The sequence below is a fragment of the Culex quinquefasciatus genome, chromosome 1, assembly GCF_015732765.1.
Source record: "Culex quinquefasciatus strain JHB chromosome 1, VPISU_Cqui_1.0_pri_paternal, whole genome shotgun sequence".
NCBI classification, from domain to species: domain Eukaryota; kingdom Metazoa; phylum Arthropoda; class Insecta; order Diptera; family Culicidae; genus Culex; species Culex quinquefasciatus.
In genome coordinates, this window is record NC_051861.1 from 3,884,720 (window position 1) to 3,909,624 (window position 24,905).

Genomic DNA, 24,905 nt, shown 5'->3' on the forward strand with positions numbered 1-24,905 from the left:
GATGGATGTGTTTTGATGGTCCAATTACGGCGAGTCCGGCAATCGCCGTCGTCGCCGCCGCCGCCGCCGCTCCCAGAAAAGGCAATTCTTAGGCGCGCTGCTAGTCTGTCCTGCTTGCTTGAGGGTGTGCGTGTGTATTGGTTGGTATCGATAGCCGCGATGAGGCAGCAGATCTCTACACACACTGTTTTGAGGGGGGCCGCCCCCGGGGAGGAACCTTTCCCCGCACAATCTGTCACTTGTGCGAAATTTGCCGTCTCTGAAAAGGGATTTCGAGTGCGGGAGGGGGTTGGGTGGTTAAAGGGAACGAGGTTGAGGGCAAAGTGACTCACCTGTGCGAGGTTGGGGGCTGGACGAAAAGGTTAAGTAATCCGGGAAGAAGGTGGTCGCAGTTTTTTTTCGGGCGTCTAATCCGATTTTTGTTGCCTGCCTACTGTCAACTTTTTCTCGCCATCACTCACACTAGCTTGATTCTACTTTTTTACGGAAATTGCACACAAACCACTATTCACTGGTCAAATTTTGAAAAGAAAAAAAAACACTTGAAACTTTCACTGAAATTAAGAAAAAAGCAGCCTCCTTCGGTTCCTGCAACGAGCACTTCCGGCGCGGAGATTTCCGCGTAGATCCAAGCAACCTTCTTGATTCTTCCTTCTTCTTGGCCTGCTTCGTTTTCTTGCCTTTCTTCCTTCTTTTTTCTCCCTAGCTGACTTGCGGAGCCGCAAAAATCAGACGCAATTTTTTCCCCTGCGCTCGAATTTTGCCCACAAGAAGCAATCAAAAATCAAGAACCAGGTTCCGGATTCTTCCCCGTGGAGCGAGAAAACTCCGCCAGCCGAGCCGAGAATCCGCAATTCTATTTCCGTCTCTTTCGTTCCGCCAGGGGGCGCCTGCTGCGATGACGATCCGCGGCCAACTTTTTTTCTTCCTTGTGCTTCCTCCTCTTCCCCTATTTTTTTCAGCAGCCCCAAAAAAAATCTTCCCTGCAAAGAAAAAGCCCCCTTTTCTTACCGCCGTCACGCACTCTCGCCCAGAAAAACACGCACACGCACTTCCGGTTGGTCACGCACGGTTAATTTTCGGGGTCCGGTCGGTCGGGGGGTTCCTGCGTGGTTCTTCTCCGGTGCTTCCGTTCCGCGGCGGTCGTGAAAATCGATCGCGTTTTTTTCAGAAATTTTTTCTCCAACTTTTTGACGTCTCGTTCGCTCGGTGTTCGCTCGTTCTCACATTTTTCTCGCTCTCTTTCTATTTCGCCGCAAATGTCGCACAGGTCTGTTTCGAAAAAGGCCGCACAGCCCTGTTTTCGAAACAAGCCCAAGTTCGAAAGCTGTATTGAAAATTCGGAAAAATCTGTAAGAAAATATAAACTTTTTTTTTTGATCTGGAAGTTTTCACAACATTCCGATTTCACAATTAAAACACTTTTCAAAACTTAAATTTTTTACACTCTTGAGGGCGGAGGGGTCGTACATAAACCAAGTGGGACTTGTTTTATACAAGCTCATTTTTTTGTTTAGCGGGCACTCGAATTGGGTACTAAAGCCCTATGTCATTTTTTATCTACAACGGTAAAAAACACGATCAAAAACCATTTCTGATAACTTTTTTCATTTTTATTCCAAAAAAAAAATTACAAGACAACATTTTTTCGATGGATCAACTATGGTCCCCTTGGAACGAGCTGTCAAGTAGGACCTTTTCTGTCAAGAAGGACCGCGAGGTTAATTTTTCAAAATTGATTTAAAAATCAATTTTAAACTCTTTGTGGTTTTTAGGGTTTTTTCTCAAAATTTATTTTCCCTAAAAGAACACCCAGTTAGCAAAATCTAAACTTAGAAATATGTATCCTCCCTGCAACGGCTTATGAATTGATCTCAGTTGAATGGTTCTCCAAATCTCTGAATTGCAAATGTAACATCCTGGAGCAGAACTGTTAAATTCAAATAAAAACACAATTGAATTGAACTCTTTGTGGTCGTACAAAGGGTCATTGTACTCAGAAAAATAAGCTTTATCGCTGTAAACAATAATATCAGCAATCTAAGCTTCATTTTAGGACCCAATTAACGAATCCGCTCTGTACAGCTATTTAAAAGTGATAATTCGACGGTAACATTTCAAAAGGCATCATGTACATTTTGACACTTTCTGGGTTATTGCATATTCTGAAAGTACTCCTAATAAGCTACCTCTCCACCAAAAATGAGCAAAAGTTACTTCAGTAAAGTCTGTTTAATCATGATTTTAAATAAAGTAACATAAACAAAATCTCTGCCATCAGCCGTCCCTGTTTATACAGCCCTGTCAATCTGTCAAACAAAAGACTACATGAACCTCGTGTCGAAAAAAAGCAACATGAACAAAGCGCACGACAAAGCGCCATGTACATTCGGCGAAGAAAAACGATTATAACAAAGCGTCCCCCTCAATGACAGCAGGGTGATATCATAGACTAATAATATATAGATATGCCACTCCCCTGTTGGGGCTGGCGACACTACCGCCACGCCACGTTTACACCTGGTGGCAATTCACAGGTACTAATTTCCCCTTCGGGAATTTTTGAAAAAGTTGCTCCCTCGAATTTTAGTTCAGTGTTGTGTGGGTTCAGTTCGATATCATAGCAACCTAAGAACCACTAATTTTGTTGACATTGTATCTGTCAATTCTCGTGCCGTTTTCACCTGTCGTAGAATCGCCAACTCCGTGGATTGTCGATTGAGCAAATCTTATGTCCGGAAGTTAACCAAAATTTGGATCTGTCGATCTCGCCATCAGCAGTAGCATCGATACTCCAAACAACCTCAGTGAAGCGGTCGGCGATGAAAGCAGAATCGATGGAGTATTGGATGGAAATGAAGCAAACGAAATGGACGAAAATTAAATCTTGATGTTTGTAATTAAATTTTGTCAGCAAATGCAGGTGAGGTAATTACAAGTTTTATACAAATTGTCATCACAAAGGTCCAACTTCCACAGACCCCGCGGGTTGTGTTCCGTCCAACTTGATGTTCGATCGCGTACAAGAAGCCGAATTCTCCAGTTCAACTTCGACCATCGCAACTTAAGACGATCCAGTGGCCATGACTGACCTGGGTGCTGCAGAATTCCAACAGCAAAAGCTCCGAGGGAACCACTTCAGGTGGAATCAACTGTGGCGAAGCCTGCAACAAGAACCAGTTGCCCAAGAATCGCAGCACATGTCGCAGCGACCCACGAAGCCATCCACAACTCGCTTCTCAAACGGCAGTGCCAACCGAGGTGCCAACTGTCGCTGAGATGGCAAGAAATAGTGCAATAGGAAGACATTTTTTGTAAACAATTTTAAATAAATGGTTAAACTCGAAGGCAAAGCTAGGAGATTGTTTGCAGGCTAAATAATCCTTAATTTTCACAATACATTGACAAATTCATTGACTTATGCTTATGCTGTTTGCTCATCTCCTCCTCTCACGGCTCGGGGTTATTTTTGAACTCCAGGTCACTTTGAGGCTTCGGATGACCACCCGGGCGGCCGTGCTAGCCCAATAAACACGCGCATGGCTCCCCACAAGAAAAAAAAACCTTCAAGGAGGAGGTCCAGGTGTCACTCGGACAGAAGGATCGCGAGGGCTGGATCGTTTCCGGACTGGCCCACATCTACGCCAGCTTCAACGACACCTTTGTCAACGTCACAGATCTGTCTGGCAAGAAAACCGATCTACGGCGGCATTTAAGTCAAGGTCAATCACGACGAGCAGCCCTACGGTGCTCAGGATGCCGCCGAGAAGTTTTATTTGCTGGGGATCACCGCGCTGCGCATTAATTTGCCTAAGGAGGAAATGGCACTCCGTGCCATGGCCTGTTCGTCGATGAAAATTGGCCGAATCGAGGACGTGACGTCAATCCCGTCCGATTCGATCCGCCGTAAGGTAGGTCGGTCCTTTTTGTGGCACTGTACGAATTTCCATTCCACATTCAAAAATGTAACAATTGAAGAAATTCGGAACTAAATATTTGGTGACACTTTGTTGTCAAGAAGAAAAACCAATTTGAAACAGGAAAGTGTCATGAGTACTACGATCTTGTTTACCAATTTAGTACCTGTAACTTGACTGTGGTGGCGCTCGGAGCGCTAAAGGGGTGTCGCCAACTGGATGTATGGAAAAATCCCGAAGTGAGACATCTAGGTAATTAATAATCTAAGCTTCTAGAAAGCCGAACAGAGTCCCTGTCAAGTTCTGGAAGAACAGAAAGTTACGGAATACTGCGGCGTTAAGCGAATGTAACTCTGCCATGAACTCTGCACAATCGGCATTTACATTCACTTCAAGAATTCCCATTGTTTTGCGCCTGAAAGAAAGAATTAATTGAAAAATTACTTATGACAACTGTAAAACGTAAGCAGATTCTTACTTATAAAAAAATAGTCTAGACTTTAGGGCCGTTTTTAATTCGAAATCAGCAATGTAAGCACAAAACTGCGAAAGAAAACAATAGCGATTATCTGACAGATGTGTACACGGTTAAATTACTTTAATTACTTTTTACATTTGGGCTTAAGCTTTTTTTTAGCTTAAACATTTGTGAACACGCTAAAATAGATCAAACTTTTTTGCACACTCAGCAGACGTGTAAATCCGGTGCACCCTAACCAAAAGTCATGATTTTCTGAGTTCAATATCCCACTTTTCATACGAATTTTTCAGTTCAACCCATATAACTATTTTTATGGTTGTAGTACCTGAACTCAAAAAATTGTATGAAAAGTGGGATATTGAACTCAGAAAATCATGATTTTTTGTAAGGGTGTACCAAATTTGCTGCCAAATCTTTTCCAAAAAAGTTCCGGCATCAAATTGTTTATGTAACTGTTCAAAAATGACAAAATTAAAAGGTTGTATGATTTCGGAACAAATCATTTTGTTTTTTTTTTTTTATGGGATGCTTAGAGTTTTTTTCTTTCTTTTAATTTATTAACAAAATTAAGTATAGGCAGAAACTTTTTAAGATTTTTATTCAATTTAATCAGCCACAACGGGGGCGTAATCTAACCACAAGTTCTTCCAGGATGCTTTCTTCGGACTGGCTGCGCTTGTGTTCGATTAGATTAGATTAGATTTAATCAGCCACAACTTGTTTTGTTATTTTCTTTCAAATATTAAATCATTGACAAACGATAACCTCAAAGAATTATTGTCCCCGACCTCGCACAGGAAGTTTAACCTCCTCTTCGTAGTCTTCCTCATCGTTTGAGGAAATGGCATCCGACTCGACATCACCACTCATGCCATCGACACCTTCTTCGTCGTCCTCTTCACCGGCAGCATCCACATACTGTTCCATCTGGCCGCAGACCAGCCCAATCTTCTCCAGTATCTCCTCTGCCAGGTCCTGCAACCTTCTCATCGTCGTAACTTCCCACTCGCCGCCCAAGATGTCCTCGTCGAGGGGTTCATAATCCTCGACGTACTGCTCGAACTCTTTCTTCGCCTCTCGGAATCGGTGCAGCCACCAGCCGGCATCTCCGGCAGGACGAAATTTATGGTCCTCCGTGAAGGTTTCCAGATCCTTGGTCAACTCCCGGCAGGCGGTCACAAGCTGATTCACGTTAGATTCAAGCTGGCTCACGGCGTCAATGACCGAGCAATCGGGTCCGGTGGCCGCTTCCGAAGTGTCCATAGTTTTGGGGTCTGGAAAAGGATTTTTTTCCAAATAAACTTGAAGAGCACTCCCTAACAAACTTTATCTTGCCTTTTTTCACAACTTGTCCGTTTTCAAACTTCACGACGAACACAAAATTGCAAAAGAGAACAATAGAGAAATCTGACAGATGCGTACACGGTTCAATGATTACACGTACTTTTGTTTTGTCTTGAGCAAAACTACAGAACCAAGCAATTTTGGATTATTAAGGATTATTAAACTAAAACACGGACATTTCTAATTAACGTGTAGATATGATTTGATAGCTCATTAAACACGAAGAACGATTTAAAATATTTTTTTTGTCTTATACACATAATTACGCATTAAAAAACCTGAGAAGGATTTATTTTGAACAGGTTTTTTTTAATTTAATTTTCTTCGTTTTTGATGAGCTGTCAAAGCATGATTTACACGCTTCATTAGAAATGTGTATGTTTTAGTATAATAATTATGATTTAAAGACAAATCTACTCAGTTACAGGGTGGTTAAAAATCTTCGCGGATTTCGCGATTTTCGCGGTGCGGATTTCGCGGATTTCTGTTGAATGTTCCTGTGGGTCTATCTTCAAGAATACAACGTAGATTTCGATGGCTAGTGAAAATGTTTGTCTAAATCTAGTATTTCCAGAAGAAAGAAAGAAAGAAATCTTCGCGGATTTCGCGATTTTCGCGGTGCGGATTTCGCGGATTTCTGTTGAATGTTCCTGTGGGTCTATCTTCAAGAATACAACGTAGATTTCGATGGCTAGTGAAAATGTTTGTCTAAATCTAGTATTTCCAGATGAAAGAACGCAAATTTATCTAAATCCTGCTCGGTGAGAGCAATTTAGATTTCCGCGAAATCCGCGAAATTCGCGAAAATCGCGAAAATCGCGAAGATTTAACCACCCTGCAGTTAGTTCGAATCAATTTCTAAACAACATTTCGATTCGTATTCCGTTCCAAATGCAAAAATATAATAATATTCTTTTTTTCTAATATTATTTAATTTATTTTTTAATAATATTTATTGCTATCTCGAATATTTTCTATCATAACAAGCGGATTTGGTAATTCCAAATTTCAGTGTAAAAGTGCACACCTTTATCGTAACAGTCAATGCCAACTGAGAAAGAAAGTTGTTGTTGTTGTTGTTAATTCATTTATTTCTGGCAGCTTTAACCTTCGTGGTCATTGTAGAGTCCTAATTATTCTGTGTCTCGCTCCGTGTGCACTACTATTGTTCTGCGATGGCCTTCCACCCGTCCGCCCGCTAGCCATCGATTCATCGCGTCTGTCCGTACGACTCACAATCATTCCCTCTGCTCAGGCCGGTGGCTTACTAACAATAATCCACCACGCGCTCTTCTGTCATAATCCACAATAATGCATAGGTTGCATACAAGGTGTGATGCAAGCGCGATATACGCATGCAAGTTTGACTTGCGTCGCATAGGACCCTACACCCCCATCTTACCTTATTAAAACACAAATGGCTGTCTCATTTACTGTTAAGCTCTGCTCTAGAATCAATCTCCAAAATGGTATATTTTCATTTGCTCCACGAACTTACTTGACGTTAGCCTATTGTAAAACCATAATGCAGAAGATTATTAATGAAGAAGTAAGCGCGACTCGTGAGACTCTTAAACTACTCCTCATTTTAATTAGATTTCGTGCTGATCCTTTACTCATCTTTTTAGTAGATAATCAAACAATCATAACGACTTTTGCTGTTATTCTAGAACACTAGACTTCTTCATGTTCATAACAAATGTTCCGACTTTTTTTAAAATAAAATACAACACATACGAAGATATAAACATTAGAACTAAAGTTAGTGAATTCACAGAACCTATTTTTATGATGGTTAATTGTATGTCTTTAATTAAACTTAATTCGATCCACACCAGACAAAACAACTAGAATACGATTATTCAAAACGCACAATGCTCTGAATTCTCCCATGAATTGACTCTCAAACACTCAAAGAAGAATTGCTAGAATAAATATGCCTAATACTATTATATCTCATGCGATTTCAAAATAAAACTTTTCAAAATAAAACTCTTTTTTTTTACACTCTGCTAACGATAGCAATATACTATAGATTGCTTGCCTTCTTTCATGCGTCAGTATCATCAAATACTGAAAGCAAATACAGTATAGCATTCCAGATAATTCAACAGTCTCAATGAAGGGAATCTCCTGCACAGCAATCACAACTTAGGAATCAATCAATTTATTCTCTCTTAAGTAATAATAAGGTATAAAGGTATCCACGGACAAACTGAATCTTCCTACTTCCTTTCCAAACCAGGTTAAGATTACCAACCTGTCTTATTTGGCACTGCTTCCTAAAAACTTTTTTTTTTATTATTTAGTTTCCTGTGCAGAAATATACCGTTTTTCATTAAAGCAAAACTGATTTCATGTAATGGTCAACAATGGGAACTTTCTACCAAACACCCTACATTTATCGAACATCTCAGTTGTAAATGCAAGTTCTATTCTTAGCACGTTCAACTCTAAAAAAAATCAGCAGAACATACTGTACCAATAAGCATAGAACTCCTCCTCCATTCTAACCTCTTTGTCGCCAGCTTTTTTTTTTTCTCTTCTCTCGTCTTTGAGTTGGTTGCTGTCAAAGATCTTTTCAACGGAACTGTTTACGAACATCCTTGCAACGTGATTAGTCCACCAAAGAAGACCGAGAATCGCCTCTTAAACGAGGCAAAGCGTACGGTCCAGGACAGGGATATAAAAATATCATATTTTCAATTCTCATCCACTACAATTATCATGCCCGAAATATAATCTCCTAACATTCTGCCCCTTTCCGCTGCGTGATTCTCAGCAACAAAAATAACCGTTCTCTATTTCGTGTTAAGAAAATCCCGAGTGACAATTTCTTTTTCTCTCTCATTCTTACATTCACAAACATCATTTTTCAACAGAACCTTAGCCAAAAAAACAGCACAAAACATAATTTGTCAACGCAACTTAATGGAACGTAGTGTATGATCTGTTTCCAATCCTCTTCTCGTGTTCTATCATTTCGGTTTTCTGAGAAAACAAAATTATATTTGGCGAGTGTGCGAATAAAATAAGAAAACACACAAGCTATAGTGACGGTCACTTTACCTTCTGACATTTTGGTGCAAGAATCATCGAACGATAGTTTCTTTTTTTCACCGCCAATTTACAACACTGGTCCAGGGTTCATGTGCCTATCCTAGGTCTCTGTAGCAGTCCGCACAACACCATACATCGTCAATAAAACCCTCAGTTCCAACTATAACCAGTGATATTTTATTCATTGACTCTTCATCCTGAAATCCTGGATGCCAACCCTATTCTGTACCGTGTACCATGCCAACCCTACTCTGTATCGTGAAGTTTGTCAGAAAGCTGTCATTTTTTTACACATTTCTAAGATTGCTCGACTTACAATTCTTTGCCGATTTAGGTGTCATTAACACCCTACATCCTATCTAAACAAATTGTCATCATATCTTAAATTTCTGCGTCTCAATGATCTCAAAACAGTTGGACTTCAACACCATCAGTAGGTTTACAACAAGTTCTTCATCATTAATTTTTTTTTTTTTTTACATTTACTCGGTAACTTGCATCAGATCACCCTTCATTACAATACCCAAAACCCATTTGCCTGTCTTCTGATGTTTCCATCAATGGAAGACTTACCGTTATTTATCATTTACATACCAGTGGCAATCATTCGTCGAGTCCTATAGGCCTCAATTTCTATCACATCTCAACGTCTATCGAACCTCATATTGTTCCATATTGGTATCGATCTCTTGCACATTTCAACTTCATATCAAACTCTTCCACTACTCAACGATCCATGCACATCTGATTAAATCGGCTCATATCGAACTCTAGCACAACCCAGCGATAGCCGAAATTCTAATTGATCCTCGCAGACATCGTTCTCTTGCACATCTCAACGATGGCCGAACCTCTTATCGATCCTTGCAGGCATCGATCTCTTGCACATCTCAACGATGGCCGAACCTCTTATCGATCCTCGCAGGCATCGAACTCTTGCACATCTCAACGATGGCCGAACCTCTTATCGATCCTCGCAGGCATCGATCTCTTGCACATCTCAACGATGGCCGAACCTCTTATCGATCCTCGCAGGCATCGATCTCTTGCACATCTCAACGATGGCCGAACCTCTTATCGATCCTCGCAGGCATCAATCTCTTGCACATCTCAACGATGGCCGAACCTCTTATCGATCCACGCAGGCATCGATCTCTTGCACATCTCAACGATGGCCGAACCTCTTATCGATCCACGCAGGCATCGATCTCTTGCACATCTCAACGATGGCCGAACCTCTTATCGATCCTCGCAGGCATCGATCTCTTGCACATCTCAACGATGGCCGAACCTCTTATCGATCCACGCAGGCATCGATCTCTTGCACATCTCAACGATGGCCGAACCTCTTATCGATCCACGCAGGCATCGATCTCTTGCACATCTCAACGATGGCCGAACCTCTTATCGATCCTCGCAGGCATCGATCTCTTGCACATCTCAACGATGGCCGAACCTCTTATCGATCCACGCAGGCATCGATCTCTTGCACATCTCAACGATGGCCGAACCTCTTATCGATCCACGCAGGCATCGATCTCTTGCACATCTCAACGATGGCCGAAAACCCTTATTTTAGATCATATCTGCAAACACAAGATCTTCTCATCTCAAAAGGAATCTTAGCTCGATCTCAGGTTTTGCTAATACAAAACCATCAGTTTGCTCGTTTACATACATTCAAAATACAAAATGATAACTTTCACTTCAGTTCAGATTGTATACACACAATGGTACCAATACGTATGTTTTACCACCTTTTTTTTTTCAAACCCTGTTCCTGCTGTTTGCAACCAACTTACACTTCCAGCAGATTTTATTTTTTCAAACTCAATATTTTAAAATAACGTTGCAAACATCCCTAACATAAACTTCCAAAACAAACCAGCTAAGCCAAATTTCCCTCCTTGTCTTGATACTTAGTTTAACTAACAAGTTATCGTACCCAATAAAACAACAAATTACAAATTATAAAATTTAAATCAATATAAACTTAGTAACTTTTGGAAGCAATTCACATTCTAACTCTCACCTTATTTTATTACCTTTGGTCTTTGTTTACTGTTTTTAAATAAATCTCTAACAAACGCCAATACTAATAATCATACAAAGAAACCAAAACAAAAACAATTATTTTTTTCACAATCTCACAATTACCTCTAACATGTCAGCACTTTCCCCTACAAATGAGATGCTGCACAGCATCCGCGGTTCAACAAAAAACGCAAAAAACAAGCACACACACAAACACTGTTGAAAACAATCAAACAAAAACACTTATAACACTTTAACACTTTTTTATTTTCTCAGCAGCTATTTTTTTTTTATCCTCGTCGCCAATTGTAGAGTCCTAATTATTCTGTGTCTCGCTCCGTGTGCACTACTATTGTTCTGCGATGGCCTTCCACCCGTCCGCCCGCTAGCCATCGATTCATCGCGTCTGTCCGTACGACTCACAATCATTCCCTCTGCTCAGGCCGGTGGCTTACTAACAATAATCCACCACGCGCTCTTCTGTCATAATCCACAATAATGCATAGGTTGCATACAAGGTGTGATGCAAGCGCGATATACGCATGCAAGTTTGACTTGCGTCGCATAGGACCCTACAGTCATTCGCTGCCCTACGGGAGAAAGAAAGTAAGCAAATCAAATCCATTCAATTTACAGAACGCGCACATTTATTTATTACTTCAATAGCGCAATAACAAATCCATTTTGTTCAGACACTTTTCCAGCTAATCCAGCTCAAATTCAATATCATCTTTATCGACGGGAGCCTGCTCTTTTTCCTCGCCGTGCCGTGCCTCCACCTGCTGCCGGAACTTTTGCATCGCCATGTTGCACACCGCGCCAAAGACAAACCGTTGCGACCTCGGCAAGTTCGCACTCAGCTCGCGAATCATGCCCTGTATCTTTTGCAGCTGCCCTTCGTCAGGCTGGCCCGACGAGAAAATGATCTCCTTCATGGCCATGTTGAACAGTAACCCGCACGCCACCTTCTGTTCCGGACCCAACATCGAGCCCATCTCCCGCGAAAGATTCCGGATAGTTTCCAACTTCTCGCGGTCCAGCTCCATGGAAGCCATCTTACTCGCGGACGACACTTCGCCCACGTCCTTCTGCTTCTGCTTGACCTCGTCGCTACTGCGTTCGGAACCTGTTTCAGGAATTGCCTCTCCTTCCTTATTCGACGCCGCTGCCCTTTCGGCCTTCCACCGCAAAAAGTTGTCCATAAACTTGCCGATGAACGATTTCAAGTGCTCGAGCTTTCGTTCGCTCAACTCCTCCTTGGGCTTCCAGATCCGGGTGGAAGGTCCCTCGAGCGGATCGTAGTCCAGGTTTAGGTTAGGTCCGGACATGGCGGCTATTTGATCGGCGATTGGCTAAAAATGCTATTTGTCCTTATTATGACCACACGCAAGTCTTGAAAAACTTACCCAGTTTGGGGATAGAACCGTTTGGAAGTGGCCTGGATCAAGCCGGGAACCGGTTTTCCTGAGGGAAATCGAATCAGAATGACGGAGGGAATCCAAACAACACCATTTGCCGTCAGAAATGTCAAATCGAATTGACAACTTTGTTACACGTACGTGTTTGTGGGTTTACTCAATATTCGAGTAAAGTTTAGTTTGAAACCCTGCTGATGTTATAGTGAATAAATGGAACTCGCAACTGGGTCCTATAGCCTGTATTGATTTTTATGTTCGGCAAACTTTATCATAATTCTATTTAAAGGCTAGTACAGAACTGTTTACAAAAATTTACAACCAAAAAAATCACTAAAAGTAAAAGTGTCTATTTAAATTGTTAAACTGCCTTACCCAAAGCGTTCTTATGGTACGTTCGTTTGAAAAGCCGGTGCGGCACTGAGTGCCACACTCGTCGGTGCCAGTTTTGGTTCAATCGAACGTCATTTGTCAGTGCGCGTGGAACTCGCATGAAACTGAAAAAAAATCGAGTGCGGCACTAGAGTTTCAGTTCCAAGATGGCGGCGAAACTCGTGCGGAACTAGCGCGAGTTTCTTCAAAGAAACACTTTGACAGCTCTGAAGCCTGATCTACATCGGGAAACTGCTGCGATCCTACGCTGCGCCGCGATGACAGATGTAAAAAAATTTCGTTCTAAAAACGCAGACTTTCCTGCGAGTATCTACAATGAGCTGCGTTGGTTGCTGTGATTTCCCATTTGGAACTGTCAACGCAGAAATCCTGCGAAAATTTTCATTTATTTCAAAATTTAGAACATGCGACCTGCGGTCTGCAATTTTAGTACAGAATCGCAGCAACGCAGCATTGTCATTGTAGAAGATCAGATTGATTTGCACGTGTTCAAAACTTGCGCTTGCAACTGCGATCCTGCGAGTTTCCTATTGTAGACCAGGCTTGAGTGCGGCACTCAGTGTGGAACTAGCCATCAAACGAACGTACCATTAGTCTCAGATGGTAGTCCCAGATGTCCCCTACAAGCTGCAGGTCGAATCTGGATATCTGGATGGAACACTTTTTTATTTGAGTTTGAAAATAATACTATTTTTTCACTAAAATGCCAATAACTCCCTTTAAATTTAACAAATTGGGATGCTCTACCCTGCATTTTGTTGATTTTTTTAAGCCCTTTTATATGCATTTTGAATTTTGAGAATAAATTGAATTGTGCATAAGTTAAAGCAATTTTATAATTTTTGACGTTTTTGAACCTTCAAACTTTGTGCCCCGATTTGACCCACTTCCCGTTGACCTAAAGTGCTCATTTTTTGAATAGATGCTCGGGTGAGTTTTCAAAAAGCCGTAAGAGCCACCGTGACCTCCGACACTAATTTTCGTTTTCTCCAAATTGCAATAAAATTTCATTTATGTTTAGTTTGGAGCACTTAAAGGACGTGTAGATGAGCAATCTCAAGCCTTTTTGAAATTGGTTTTTCGAAACCAATCGGTCGAATACCGATGCCAAAAGGACTTTTTTTACCAATGGCTCTTACGTCCTTTTGAAAACTAATCCGAGATATGTACAAACAACCCCTGAAAATTTCAGGCAGATTGGTGAGGTCGATACGAGATGGGTACACTCAAAGTAAAAAGTATCCTTTTTTCAAGTTCACCCGTCGTCACCCTTTAAACGGGTTTCGAAAATGTACTGAATTTGACATACCCTTTTAAAAGGGTGACGCCGGGTGAACTTTAAAAAAGGATAGAAAGTATCCTTTTTGAGGATTGAAAGTACCCTTTTGAGGGATACTTCTGATCTTGGTACACTCGTGACGTGCGACAACGATGTGAGCTGCGAAGTGAAACGGCGGATTAGTGCTGCAAACAGGGCCTTCTACGGTCTTCGTAGCCAGCTAAGGTCCCGCAGCCTAAGGAAGCCTACGAAAATCACGCTGTACAGGACCTTGATACTCCCTGTAGCTCTTTACGGTCACGAAACGTGGACGCTAAAGGAGGCTGACCAGAGAGCACTTGGGGTCTTCGAGCGGAGAATCCTGCGTTCTATCTTCGGCGGCAAGCAAGTAGGAGACCGGTGGCGCAGGCGCATGAACATCGAGCTGTACCAAGACTACAAACATGCTGATATCGTAAAAGTCATCAAGCACGACAGGCTGAAGTGGGCTGGACACAAGGGGTTGGAAACTCTTAGAGCTATAATTATTATGTTAACCAGTATATCAAAATATATGTTAGTATACTTATTATTTCCTTTACATATCGCCAGTATACTTACCAATATACTGAGAGTATCTTAATATACTAACAGTTTATTGCTTTTCGGTTAGTATACTAACAAGTATACTGGAATATCGTTAGTATACTAAGTATTCCTAAGTAATATTAGAGTTTCCAGCCCCTTGGCTGGACATGTAGCCAGAATGTCGGGCGGCTAAAACGATATTCAGCAGCGAACCTGGACGCGGTCGTCGGCTTCGTGGAAGGCCTCGTACGCGTTGGCTGTGTGCAGTCGACGAAGATGCAAGAGCGGCCAACATTGTAGGCGACTGGAGACGAGCGGCCCAAGATCGAGCATCCTGGAAATCTTCGATTAGTTCAGCGTTGGGTCGATAGACCTGTTGCTGATAAAGTAAAGTAAGTAGTTAGTAAGATAAGTAAAACTGTTGTTTGAACAGTGAAATTCTGCAAATTTGACGGAAAAAGGGAAGAATTTTAAACCATCCGAAGATACTACAAGTACCGTTAAGCTTCGATATTTATATTTACAGTAGTTGTTCGGTAACTGGGCTGAGAACGTAGCCCAGTCACCGAATGTTGCTCGTTAACTGGGCTGAACAAAAAATAACCGATGCATAATATTTTCCAGATGAAATATAAAAATAAAAGTTACTCAAATTTATTTATAATGCTTACTTTTCATTTTTCTTTAATTGTAACTTGAAATTAAACAAAAGTTTGAAAAAAGTTTTTTTTATTCAATATGATTTTTGCATCCATTAACCCCTCGGTCATTTTGGTTTGTTTTGGTTTTTTGACGTTTTTCTTTTCCAGTTACTAGAGACCCTAAATAGGGAGACTAGAGACCCTAAATAGGGAGACTGGTCTAAGCTTGCTAAATCGATCTGGCAACGTATGTTTTGAGCTTGGCAACACTGATAAGTTTTGCTGGGCGTAAAGGCAAATGCTCGTTTGGATACGTCAAACTCGCGTCTGTTTGGGTACGTCAAATTCACTTCGTCCAGTCTCCCTATTTAGGATCTCTACCAGTTACTGGGCTACGGCCCAGTTATCGAGCGCCCAGTTAAATAAAAAGCAGCCCAGTTAAACAACGCCCAATTACCGAGCAACTACTGTATTAATATTTATTTATTTTTCAACTTAATCGGACTTTTCGGATCGGAACACAACAAATGAATATAGTTTTCATTATTCTCCTTTTATTATACAATCTAATAAACAATAAAACTAGTGCTTCCAACCGCATTCCTTACGACGACCCCTCCGTCTTGCCGGATTTGTCCCCGCTCTCGAGCTGCTGTGCCTTGAACATTTCCAGCAGCACTTCGGTGGCCGTCTGCGGTTGTCCCTGCACGCGGCCCAACTCCTCACTCGGAAACTGCGCCACATTCGTCGACGGGTGCTGGTGCGTGAACGGCGTCCACGGTCCCTGCACCGACGGCACGTCCGTGTGCCACAGCTTGCGCAACCGAACTCCCCCGGCGGCACCCGTGGCCTGCGTCCGCAGCACTTCGACCCACTTCCGGATCTCGTCGCGGGTGCTGTTGCCACAGTTGACCCACTGCCGGTCCCCGTCCAGATACTCGGCACTCATGACCGCCGTCCGGTGGCGCCGGGGCTTCACGTACACCACCACGCCCGGGTTGGCCCGGCTAAAGTCCACCAGGTCGTTCTCCAGGAACTCGCGCATTCCCTTGCTGGAGCCGTGATTTTTGCAGTACTTGAGCGTGATTCGCTGCAGCTGGCACACGTACCGGCCGACGCCGTTGGCCAGCGGGGCCCGCGGGAAGGCCGACTTGAGGAAGAGGTGCGAGTTGGACATGATTCCGGCGGCCGGCGAAATCCGGTGAAGCACTTTTTTTTTTTGTTTTGAACACGCGAGGACAGACGTAATCACACAACACTGCTGCTGCAGATCAAAACATGTCAAAGTGCGCGCACGCTTGTGAGGGAAGACTCAAAACTGCTGTTTCTTTACTCAGTTTTGTCTAGATGAAATGTGCTAGCAAAGACGCAAACCACTAGGGAAGTTTTCAAGATTACACACACACACACACACACACACGTTTTACTGGGCCTTTTTCCGTTTTGATTATTTTGTACGTTTGATTGAAAATAACATTAAAATGTATTTAATTTAAAACTTTAAAACCAAAACCTACCATTTCAGTTGGTTTGGAACAGAAAAGGATAAACAAACGGTTTAGGTCTATTTTTTCCTAATTTGTTGTAAAATTGCTTTTAAAAAAGTCTTACGTTGACCTGATGTAAGCGAACAAGAAAGAGTAGCCAGAAGCACCAAAACTCTATTAATCAGTAAATTTTAAGAAAAAAGCAATAATGTTAATTGACAAATTTGAGAATTTAATTTTCTGAGAGGTTCGCAGTTTTTTTCAGCGGTGCCAGAAATGGCAGTTCCTATTAGCTTTGATTTTTTAAAAGTGAAAAATCGCGCGTTATTTATTTCCTATTATTTTCGAACTGGTTTTAATGCAAAATGTTGCGAACACACTAAAAGTGTTCATTGTTACGATCGAATTTCATATTGTATACAATTGTTTACACGTGTGTAAACTAAACTGTATCAAAGACGATTTAAGTCTTGATTTTATACCCCGTTCGCACGGGCGAGTTATAGCCGGTTTTAACGAAATGGTTATAAGTTATAACCAACTTAAAACCAAACCGTTCGCACGGGCTCGAGAGGTTTTAACGGTTTTAACTGTTTTGACAGTTCACAGCAGGCTGTGATTATTTTTTTGTTTTGATTTTTGCACGGATGTCATCCTCGGTGTTCTGGTCTTCATGGCCATTGGCACTCAACCCGGCGCCGGACATAATCCCTTTTCGGAACCCGCTACGTGGCCTTTACTGGAAATCTTGTTTGCGGGCCCGCTACATTCGCTTGAGGCACTCCTGGAAACACAGGCAACGGGGTAACGATGCTGAAGGAATGTGAGTTCTAGAAGGTCGTCAAACCTCAAATTAAACGGTGAGAGATTGTTTAACCTTCGGGAAGTCGCGTGTTTTCGCCTTTCTTACAAGTGCCCTTACAAACTGTGTACAAAGTACACGTACGCGACCTCCGGTGGGTTAAAGAGTTGAACTCTTGTTAGCGATTGCGATGATCTTTGCAGCGGAGAAGTATTACGACGAGGACTCGGATGAGGTCTGGCTTCTGGGGATTACGACTGAGGTGAAGCAGGTCTCTGATAGTAAAAACAGATGTTTTTGAGGAGATGATCAAACTCAAAGTTGTTTTTTTGGACAAATCTACCTCGACAAGCATTTAATAATAGGACTCGGATAAAAAAACAAACGATCAAATCTATTCGAGGCGCCTAAAAGAGCTTCACAATGTTGTAAGAAGAGGGGAGGGGGGGGGGATAGTCTACGATTTATACTGAAAGATGGGTTAAAAGGATCAAGTTTTATTCGGTGTAAATGTCCATGAGGCAAATTTTAAGTCGACATGGTTGATTCATGGATTGTACTGAAGATTTTCGCTGTGCTGGAGCCAGATTCCAAATCTACCGCAGGACATACCTCAGAGCATCTACATTGAAGAGAAGTGGCGCGAGTGAGACAGCAACGAACACGACAATTAAAAAATAGACCGTTCCGGCTGGAAATGCCCAAGAATCAATGGAGCTATTAAACTAGAATTGCTTTTACAATTCGTTGAAATTTCCGGCAGATCGCTATATTCAGCTGCCCATATCGAGGTGTCCTTCAAAAACTGCGCCGAACTAAAAAAACATTCACAGCATTGGACATTTTAAAGCGCAACCTTGAGGATGATGCGAATGGACGCTTGCGAGATCTTGGCAAGAACATAGCCTGGTTCCTACAAGGTGTGGTCCATGGCGAGGTTCCCGAGCCACCTTAAGAAGTATTGTGAAATCGTGTCATCGTAGAATATCCCCCCCCCTCCCCTCTTCAGCCCTATATCATCTTTTATTAAAGAATTTAAAAGAACATGCAGACAAATCACAGAAGTTGTAAACTAATCAAATGAAAGCTGGCCGCACTTCGTACAAATTCAGCAGGTCCTTACACTTCCATGGCCGGGTGGTCTCTTTGCTTGATTTCTCTTGAATCTTTCATTCACCAGCCAGGATCGCATCTGGAACAGCAGAACTAGCGGGTCACGCGCGTTGTAGGTTTTGCAAGCCTGGGTGGATTTAAACGGGCAAAGATCCGTCTTGAGAACGTCTAAGGGACAGGAACAGTTTGCCGACTAGCACGATTTGCAGTCCATGAGAGCCTCCTCATCAGGGTCAGGGTTGCCAAATCGAAAAAGCCGATGCCAGCGCTCCGTTTGATAATTGGATTTGGACTGGTCTTCTTTGACTGGCGGAAGGCAAGAACGAAAATCTCGACAAAGACGAACTACTGCTTGAGGAACTTGACCGCTATTAGGAACTGCTCTTTTATTCACCAATCTGAAAGTGATGTTCATCAGAAAATACAAAGCAAAATCGATTTAATTTTAAAACTTACCAGCAGCTTCTTCTTAAGTTGCGATTTTGCAGTATTTTCTCGGTCTCGTTGCTACTTCTTGTCCACTTTTTTGTATGAACCAGCCAGGACGGAGCTTTTTTCGAAAGAAGCTCAACAAACGAAAATCGCAACTTTTGTCAGCTTTAGGCTGCCGGGAACGAAACAAAATCATTCGCTCTACAACCCACACACAACCCACACTACCGGAATCCACAACGATCATGCCTTCCGTACTCTGCAGGAATATGGTCCGAGATGGTTGATCAACAGCGAATCTTGTGCCTCCACAAAAGTCCTTTTCCACATTTGAGTTAACTCATAGGCTCCAATTTACTTTGATGTTGGCTAAAAGATTTTTATAATAAGTTAAAATTTATATACCTATCTGTCTCAAAACTCACCAATAAATAATGATAAACCCGATCCCATAACGACAATCACCAGCTGAAAAAAAAAGTTATTTTGTTCGGTCCATGACAACGTCAAACTTTTTGAGGTTTACCAAAGCCTACTAGTTAGATTTTTTGAAATTCTAGCAGTCAAATCCCTTTTTCGAGCAGTTTTAACCTGGTTATAACTCTTATAACCGGTTTTAATCTGACAGTTCGTTGTATGGGCAAAACCAGAGTTATAGCCGGTTTTAAGAGTTATAACCACTTTTGGTCTTATAACCGGTTAAAAACAAATATTCGTTTGAAGTTTTAATTAAAGTTTGTTAAGTTAAGAGTGTTCAAAATTAAGTGTTTGAATACTTGAGAATTTTGGAATTGAAGAACTTTATGGATGACGAAATATTTTTTTAATTAAAGAATTTGTAAGAATTTTAGAGCATAATAATCTAAGAATTTAAAATTTTTAGAATTGGGTCTTAAAATGAAGCTTAGATTGCTGATATTATTGTTTACAGCGATAAAGCTTATTTTTCTGAGTACAATGACCCTTTGTACGACCACAAAGAGTTTAAAATGGATTTTTAAATCAATTTTGAAAAATTAACCTCGCGGCAGCCATGCCAGATATACAGATAAATCTGTATTATACAGAATTTTTGATCCCGAAAATCACAAAAATCTGTACATACAGATTTTTTAAAAATGATTTAATTTGAAAATTTCAATAATTTAGTAATTGAGTTATGCTTTAGTATGATTAAAAAGCTTAAATCTGTTGTGAAAAGTCTAAAAAAATCTTCTATGGCTTCGAATTTGACGTGATACAGATAAAATACAGATGTATTTTTAAGAAAATACAGATTTCCCATAAAATAATCTGGCAACGTTGCCTCGCGGTCCTTCTTGACAGAAAAGCTCCTACTTGACAGCTCGTTCCAAGGGGACCATAGTTGATCCAGCGAAAAAATGTTGTCTTGCCAAAAAAAAAATTTTTTGCATAAAAATGAAAGAAAGTGATCAGAATTGGTTTTTAATCGTTTTTTTACCGTTGTACATAAAAATTTGCATAGGGCTTTAGTACCCAATTGAAGAACTTTATGGAGTACGAAATATATTTTAATTAAAGAATTTTAGAGCATATAAATCTAAGAATTTTAAAATTTTCAGATTTTGAATTTTTTTATTAAAGAATTTTCAAATCATACATTTTTGGTTTCTTGAATTTTAGAAATTAGGAATAATGGAATTTTTAAAATCAAAATTAAAAATTTGAGAATTTAAAAAAAGTCGGATATTTTTAGTTTGAGAGTTATTATTTATTGAATAATTTAGGAATTTTAGAATCTTAGAATTTAAGAATTTCAAAATATAAGATTAGAAAATAAGAATGTTAAAATTTAAGAATTCAGAATTTATTTTTTTTTAATTTTAGAATTTCTGATGTTTTAATTTATAAATTGGTAATTTTATAATTTCGGAACACTATTATTAGTATCAGACTCCAGAATTTTTAATTTTTGTAACGTCTTATTTTTAAATTAGAAAGATTTTTTTTATTGAATTTAGAATTTAAGCATCTTATAATTTTAGAATCTAAGAATTTGAGAATTTTTAAATTTTATGCCTTTAGAATTTTACATTTTCTGAATCTTAGGGATTTTTGAATTTAAAAATATTTTTTATAGAATTTTATATTTTTTTAATCAGACCATTAGAATTTTAGAAATAAGGGATTTTCGAATTTTAGAAATTTAAATTATGGAATTTTAGAAAAAGGCTTTCTAGTCGAAAATTTAACAACACATTCAAACCACGGTTCGTCACTGAAGTTAAATCATAGTTTTTGCACTGGGCCTAAAGTGCAAGAACTCTAAAAGTTTAGGAATTAGAAATTTAGGAAATTTTATTTTTCATGGTTTAAAAATATTAGGATTTGAGTTAAACTTGTAGTTTCCGCATTTTAGAAAATTAGAATTTCTGAGTTTCTTAATTTTAGGTTTTAGAATTTTTAAATTTAAGAATCTTTGAATTTTAGAATCCAAGAATTTTATAAAATTTTAAATTTATATTTTCAGAGCTTTAGAATTTTGAATTTCATAATAGTATAATTTTAATATTTAACAATTTTGATATTTTAGTGTTTTGGATTTAAATAATTTAAGAATTCAAAACTTCGACATCTTAGAATTTGAGAATTTTTACATTGCAGCAATTTCGAATTTAAACGTAAAAAAATTGACAAATCTTAACTTTTTTAAATTATTAGATTTGATAAGTTTAAATTCTTTAAATTATTTTATTTGATAAGTTTAGATGAAATTATTAGATTATAAAATTTTATAATTCGGAAAATTTTCGATTTTTTTTTATTCTGAAATCCTGAAGTGTAATAAAAAATTCAAAATGTTTAGAATGTTAGAATTTAAGAATATAAGAATAATTAATAATCATTTACTTTTTTTGAATTTAAGATTTTTGTTTATAGTTGTTTCTTATTGTTTTGATTTAAGTGTTTTGTTTTATTTTAATTTACTGATTTTTTTTATATTAACAGAAAACTTCAGGGAGGTTCGGATACATTTTATTTCAGCAAACACAACAAGATTTTTTTTATATTTCTCAACTAATTTATTCAATTTCATTGAAATGGAGCATAAACTTTTGTCACAGTGATACATTGGGTTCGTGTGTCATTGTATATTTACAGGCTCAGTTCAGCATATATTTTTAAATCGATTATTTTTTTTCTTGCTTCAATTTTTTTTCCAATTTTTCGTAACTCTGTCCTATCCTCGCCCTCAAGTCTTTCCAAAACAACTTTTTTTTTGTAATGATTTTTCGCGTTTCTGTTCATCGGTCACTAACAAGCGGGAAGAAATAAATAAATAAAAGCATCGCGATGTCTGGGACACCGCGCATCTCTAACCTACTAACTGGAAAATCTACCTTTTTTTTCTTCTTGTTCCAATAAATCCTTCCTCTATTAAATATCAAAACTTGTCCAACTATTTACACTTCCTGATTACGCGCCGCAAATTTGATTGTTGGTAAACACTAAAACAAAGAAGGTACAGCATAAAAAGAGGTGATAAAAAGAGAACCGCTCCCAAAACTAAAAAAGAAAAGAAGAGAAAGTAACAAGGGTGCAAAACCAGAGCCACTCGCAATTCTCTTAACCATTTTTTTTAACTATGCAATATTAAGTGCTAGGACTACTCCAACGGTAGGTATACTTTTTTTACTCTAAGCAGTCGAGAGGTGTTTAGTAAAGAGTGGGGAAGAGAGAAGGAGAAAAGGACGTTTCTATTAAGGGGGAGAGTCTACGTTTGAGGGGAAAAGTTTGTTTTTACGTTTTAAAAATAGTTTGTTTTCCTTTTTGTTTTGTTTTTGCTTATTTACACATCCAAGGGATGAGGGGAAAGAGTTTGGCCCACGTGGTTTTGTTTTGTAAATTGTTTTGATTTTAACCCAACTTTGTCTGGTTTCGTTCTAGCATGTGATGGTCGTTAAACGTTGTGATCTGTCAAATTCTAAAAAAAACTGGATGAAAATTGGAACTGGATTGGAAAGAAATGTTTTGTTTTCTCTAAAAGTCGACACATAAATCCAACGGAAATCAAACCGGCCACCGGGTTCGATTCTGCAAGAGTAAGCTTGTTCCATTCGTTTCTAGGTTATGTAACAACAATCAACGAGTATTTGGCTTCCAGATCTCTTAGGCTCTCAGTTGGTTCCAGGCGTCACCGGTGGTGGCGGCACGGTGCTCGTCCGGTGCTGATCCGGCAAGGACTTTTTGTCGTTGGCGCTGAGCACAAAGATGGGCGAGCTGTAGTCCAGGTACTTGTCCGCGCCGATGCTCATCATCCGGTTGCCGTTACTGTAGTGCTTCATCTTGTTCTTTCCGCGCTTAAGCATCACGAAAACGACGAGGATGCTGACGAGGAAGGCGGATGCCGTGGCCAGCACGAACACGATCGTCTGGAAGGTGTTTTCCGGAATGCCGGACGATTGCTGGGGAACCGGAAGGTTGGTGGAGATCTTGTGCGAGAATCGCGACTGGGTTACGTCCGCAATCAATGCTCCGTGGTACATTACGAAGGCATGGTCACGGACCATCTCTTCAATGGCAAAAGCATCGTCAACCTTATTGTCCTCGATGAGATCGAACCGAAGCATTACGCTTCCGTCGAGATTTTCGTGCACTCGATAGTTGTCGAAGATGCTTCCGATGAGTCCGGTCAAATCGTTCCGAAGAACTTCGTACAAGTTCAGCAGCGATCGTTGGTGCTGATTCGTCAAATGCAGTTCAATCTCCACCGCATCAATTGGCGTAAAGAGACAGTTCCGGAATCCCCGCTTGAACGTACTCGACAGCGGAAGTTGATTTCCGGCCGCGTCCACGCACCAGCACGTGTCTCCGTTGCACTGAGTCGGCTCGAATGCTCCGTTTTCATCGCAGGCCACCGGGAAGGAGGCGGCCAACCGGAGGGCCTGACAGCGCGTGGTCGACGCGCTCAGCTTCTTGCCGGAATCTTCGATAAAGTTGCTGCCGTCGTCGGTGCGGGCCATCTCGATGATCTTCTCGGTGACGGCCGCCACCGGGCTGATGTTCCGGACGCGCGGTTCCGGCGCAAAGTTGGCCAGGGTGTTGGGGGCGCTGGCCGACGGAACCGTCGGTTCCACGTCTTCGTCAATGTAGTTGTTTTCGTCCACCAGGAAGGTAATTTGCCGAATCAGTTCCTCCATAACTGTGGGTAAATAATGATTAAACATTAGTCAAAATTGGGTAACTTTGCACGAGCGTGTATAGTGACAGCTGGCAGTGAAGGCGAGCCCATGGTTGTGTTTTGATTGATTGTTAAGAAATTCTGCGGTAAGTTGTGGTGAAAGTGAAAGTATTAAAAACGCCAAATTTGCGCGACTTGCGAAAGAGAGAATGAAGATTGTCAAATCACCTGGATCGCTGGATTCCTCGCCGCTCGCGGACAATCGCCTCCTGGCCTGCCGGCTGCTGCACTTGGGCTCGGAGCCCTTCGTCAGCGAGCCCTTCACCGGGGCGCCCTTTTTGTCCGCACACCAGCAAACTCCCAGGCTGGGAGTTTCCTGCGTCGTGGTGCCGTTGCTCGGGCCCGTCGAGCCCAGGCACTGGACCGGGCTCCAGAAGCCGGTTTCCGGATCGCACCGCGGCTGGAACCACGTGCTCGGCTGGCCGGCCCGCTTGGCGGCCATTGCGTTCTTCAGCCGGAGCCGCTCGCACTGGGACAGCACCGGGCAGACGCTGTGGCAGGCCTGCTCGCTGTGGAACAGGTTCTTTGACTGGCAGACGCTCGCCTTGGGCAGGTTGACGGGCACGCACTTGTTGAGGCGCGGGCTGAAGCGCCACTTGGTCGTGCTGTCCAGGTCGTTACTGTCGGAGAGGTGAATCTCGGACGCCAGGCAGCTCGATTCGATCGATTCGAAGCAAACATCTCCTGTTGAAAGGAAGGAAGGCAGGGATTTAGAACGCTGTAAAGAAGTTAAGAGG

At 41.0% G+C, this 24,905-nt stretch overlaps 5 protein-coding genes and 1 long non-coding RNA gene across 8 annotated transcripts in view; 1 reads left to right on the top strand and 5 right to left on the bottom strand.

The window, feature by feature from the left end:
- LOC6032667 (serine/threonine-protein phosphatase 2A 56 kDa regulatory subunit epsilon isoform) overlaps window positions 1-1,215 on the bottom strand; it is a 63,804-nt gene extending 62,589 nt beyond the window's left edge. The window contains exon 1 of one of the 2 annotated variants that reach the window (XM_038250083.1): window positions 1,012-1,215. The gene's annotated coding sequence lies outside the window, so the exon portion shown is untranslated. Of the gene's footprint in view, window positions 1-332; window positions 351-1,011 lie in introns of those variants that run through there. The other variant, XM_038250085.1, reaches the window with a different exon arrangement.
- LOC119765098 (40S ribosomal protein S14-like) overlaps window positions 1-4,168 on the top strand; it is a 29,231-nt gene extending 25,063 nt beyond the window's left edge. Inside the window, 2 exon segments of the mRNA XM_038248233.1 lie at window positions 3,524-3,696; window positions 3,698-4,168. Of these exon segments, the coding sequence (XP_038104161.1) occupies window positions 3,524-3,696; window positions 3,698-3,992 (468 nt within the window). The 3' untranslated portion in view covers window positions 3,993-4,168.
- Window positions 4,169-11,465: 7,297 nt separating this feature from the next.
- On the bottom strand, window positions 11,466-12,336 carry LOC119765076. Its single transcript, XM_038248207.1, has 2 exons — window positions 12,244-12,336; window positions 11,466-12,182 (listed from the first exon to the last, which is right to left on the bottom strand). The coding sequence occupies exon 2, from the start codon at window positions 12,162-12,164 to the stop codon at window positions 11,541-11,543; it is 624 nt and encodes a 207-aa protein (XP_038104135.1). The 5' UTR covers window positions 12,165-12,182; window positions 12,244-12,336; the 3' UTR covers window positions 11,466-11,540.
- A 3,332-nt stretch (window positions 12,337-15,668) lies between these two features.
- LOC6032661 (39S ribosomal protein L43, mitochondrial) lies at window positions 15,669-16,431 on the bottom strand. Its single transcript, XM_001843176.2, has one exon. The coding sequence runs from the start codon at window positions 16,306-16,308 to the stop codon at window positions 15,736-15,738; it is 573 nt and encodes a 190-aa protein (XP_001843228.2). The 5' UTR covers window positions 16,309-16,431; the 3' UTR covers window positions 15,669-15,735.
- Window positions 16,432-17,793: 1,362 nt separating this feature from the next.
- Window positions 17,794-19,492, bottom strand: LOC119771225. Its single transcript, XR_005279098.1, has 3 exons — window positions 19,391-19,492; window positions 18,990-19,334; window positions 17,794-18,931 (listed from the first exon to the last, which is right to left on the bottom strand). It is a non-coding gene; the product is annotated as an uncharacterized LOC119771225 (long non-coding RNA).
- A 2,655-nt stretch (window positions 19,493-22,147) lies between these two features.
- Window positions 22,148-24,905, bottom strand: part of LOC6032660 — an 83,985-nt gene continuing 81,227 nt past the window's right edge. For both annotated transcript variants that reach the window (XM_038248720.1, XM_038248728.1), the window contains exons 8-9: window positions 24,337-24,852; window positions 22,148-24,129 (exon numbers count right to left, since the gene is read on the bottom strand). In XM_038248720.1, the coding sequence (XP_038104648.1) occupies window positions 23,105-24,129; window positions 24,337-24,852 (1,541 nt within the window). In that variant the 3' untranslated portion in view covers window positions 22,148-23,104. The remainder of the gene's footprint in view (window positions 24,130-24,336; window positions 24,853-24,905) is intronic.

What these genes read in the sequence shown, in the direction of transcription:
- LOC119765076 (XM_038248207.1), bottom strand. Translation starts at nt 12,164, where the DNA reads ATGTCCGGACCTAACCTAAACCTGGACTACGATCCGCTCGAGGGACCT.
- LOC6032661 (XM_001843176.2), bottom strand. Translation starts at nt 16,308, where the DNA reads ATGTCCAACTCGCACCTCTTCCTCAAGTCGGCCTTCCCGCGGGCCCCG.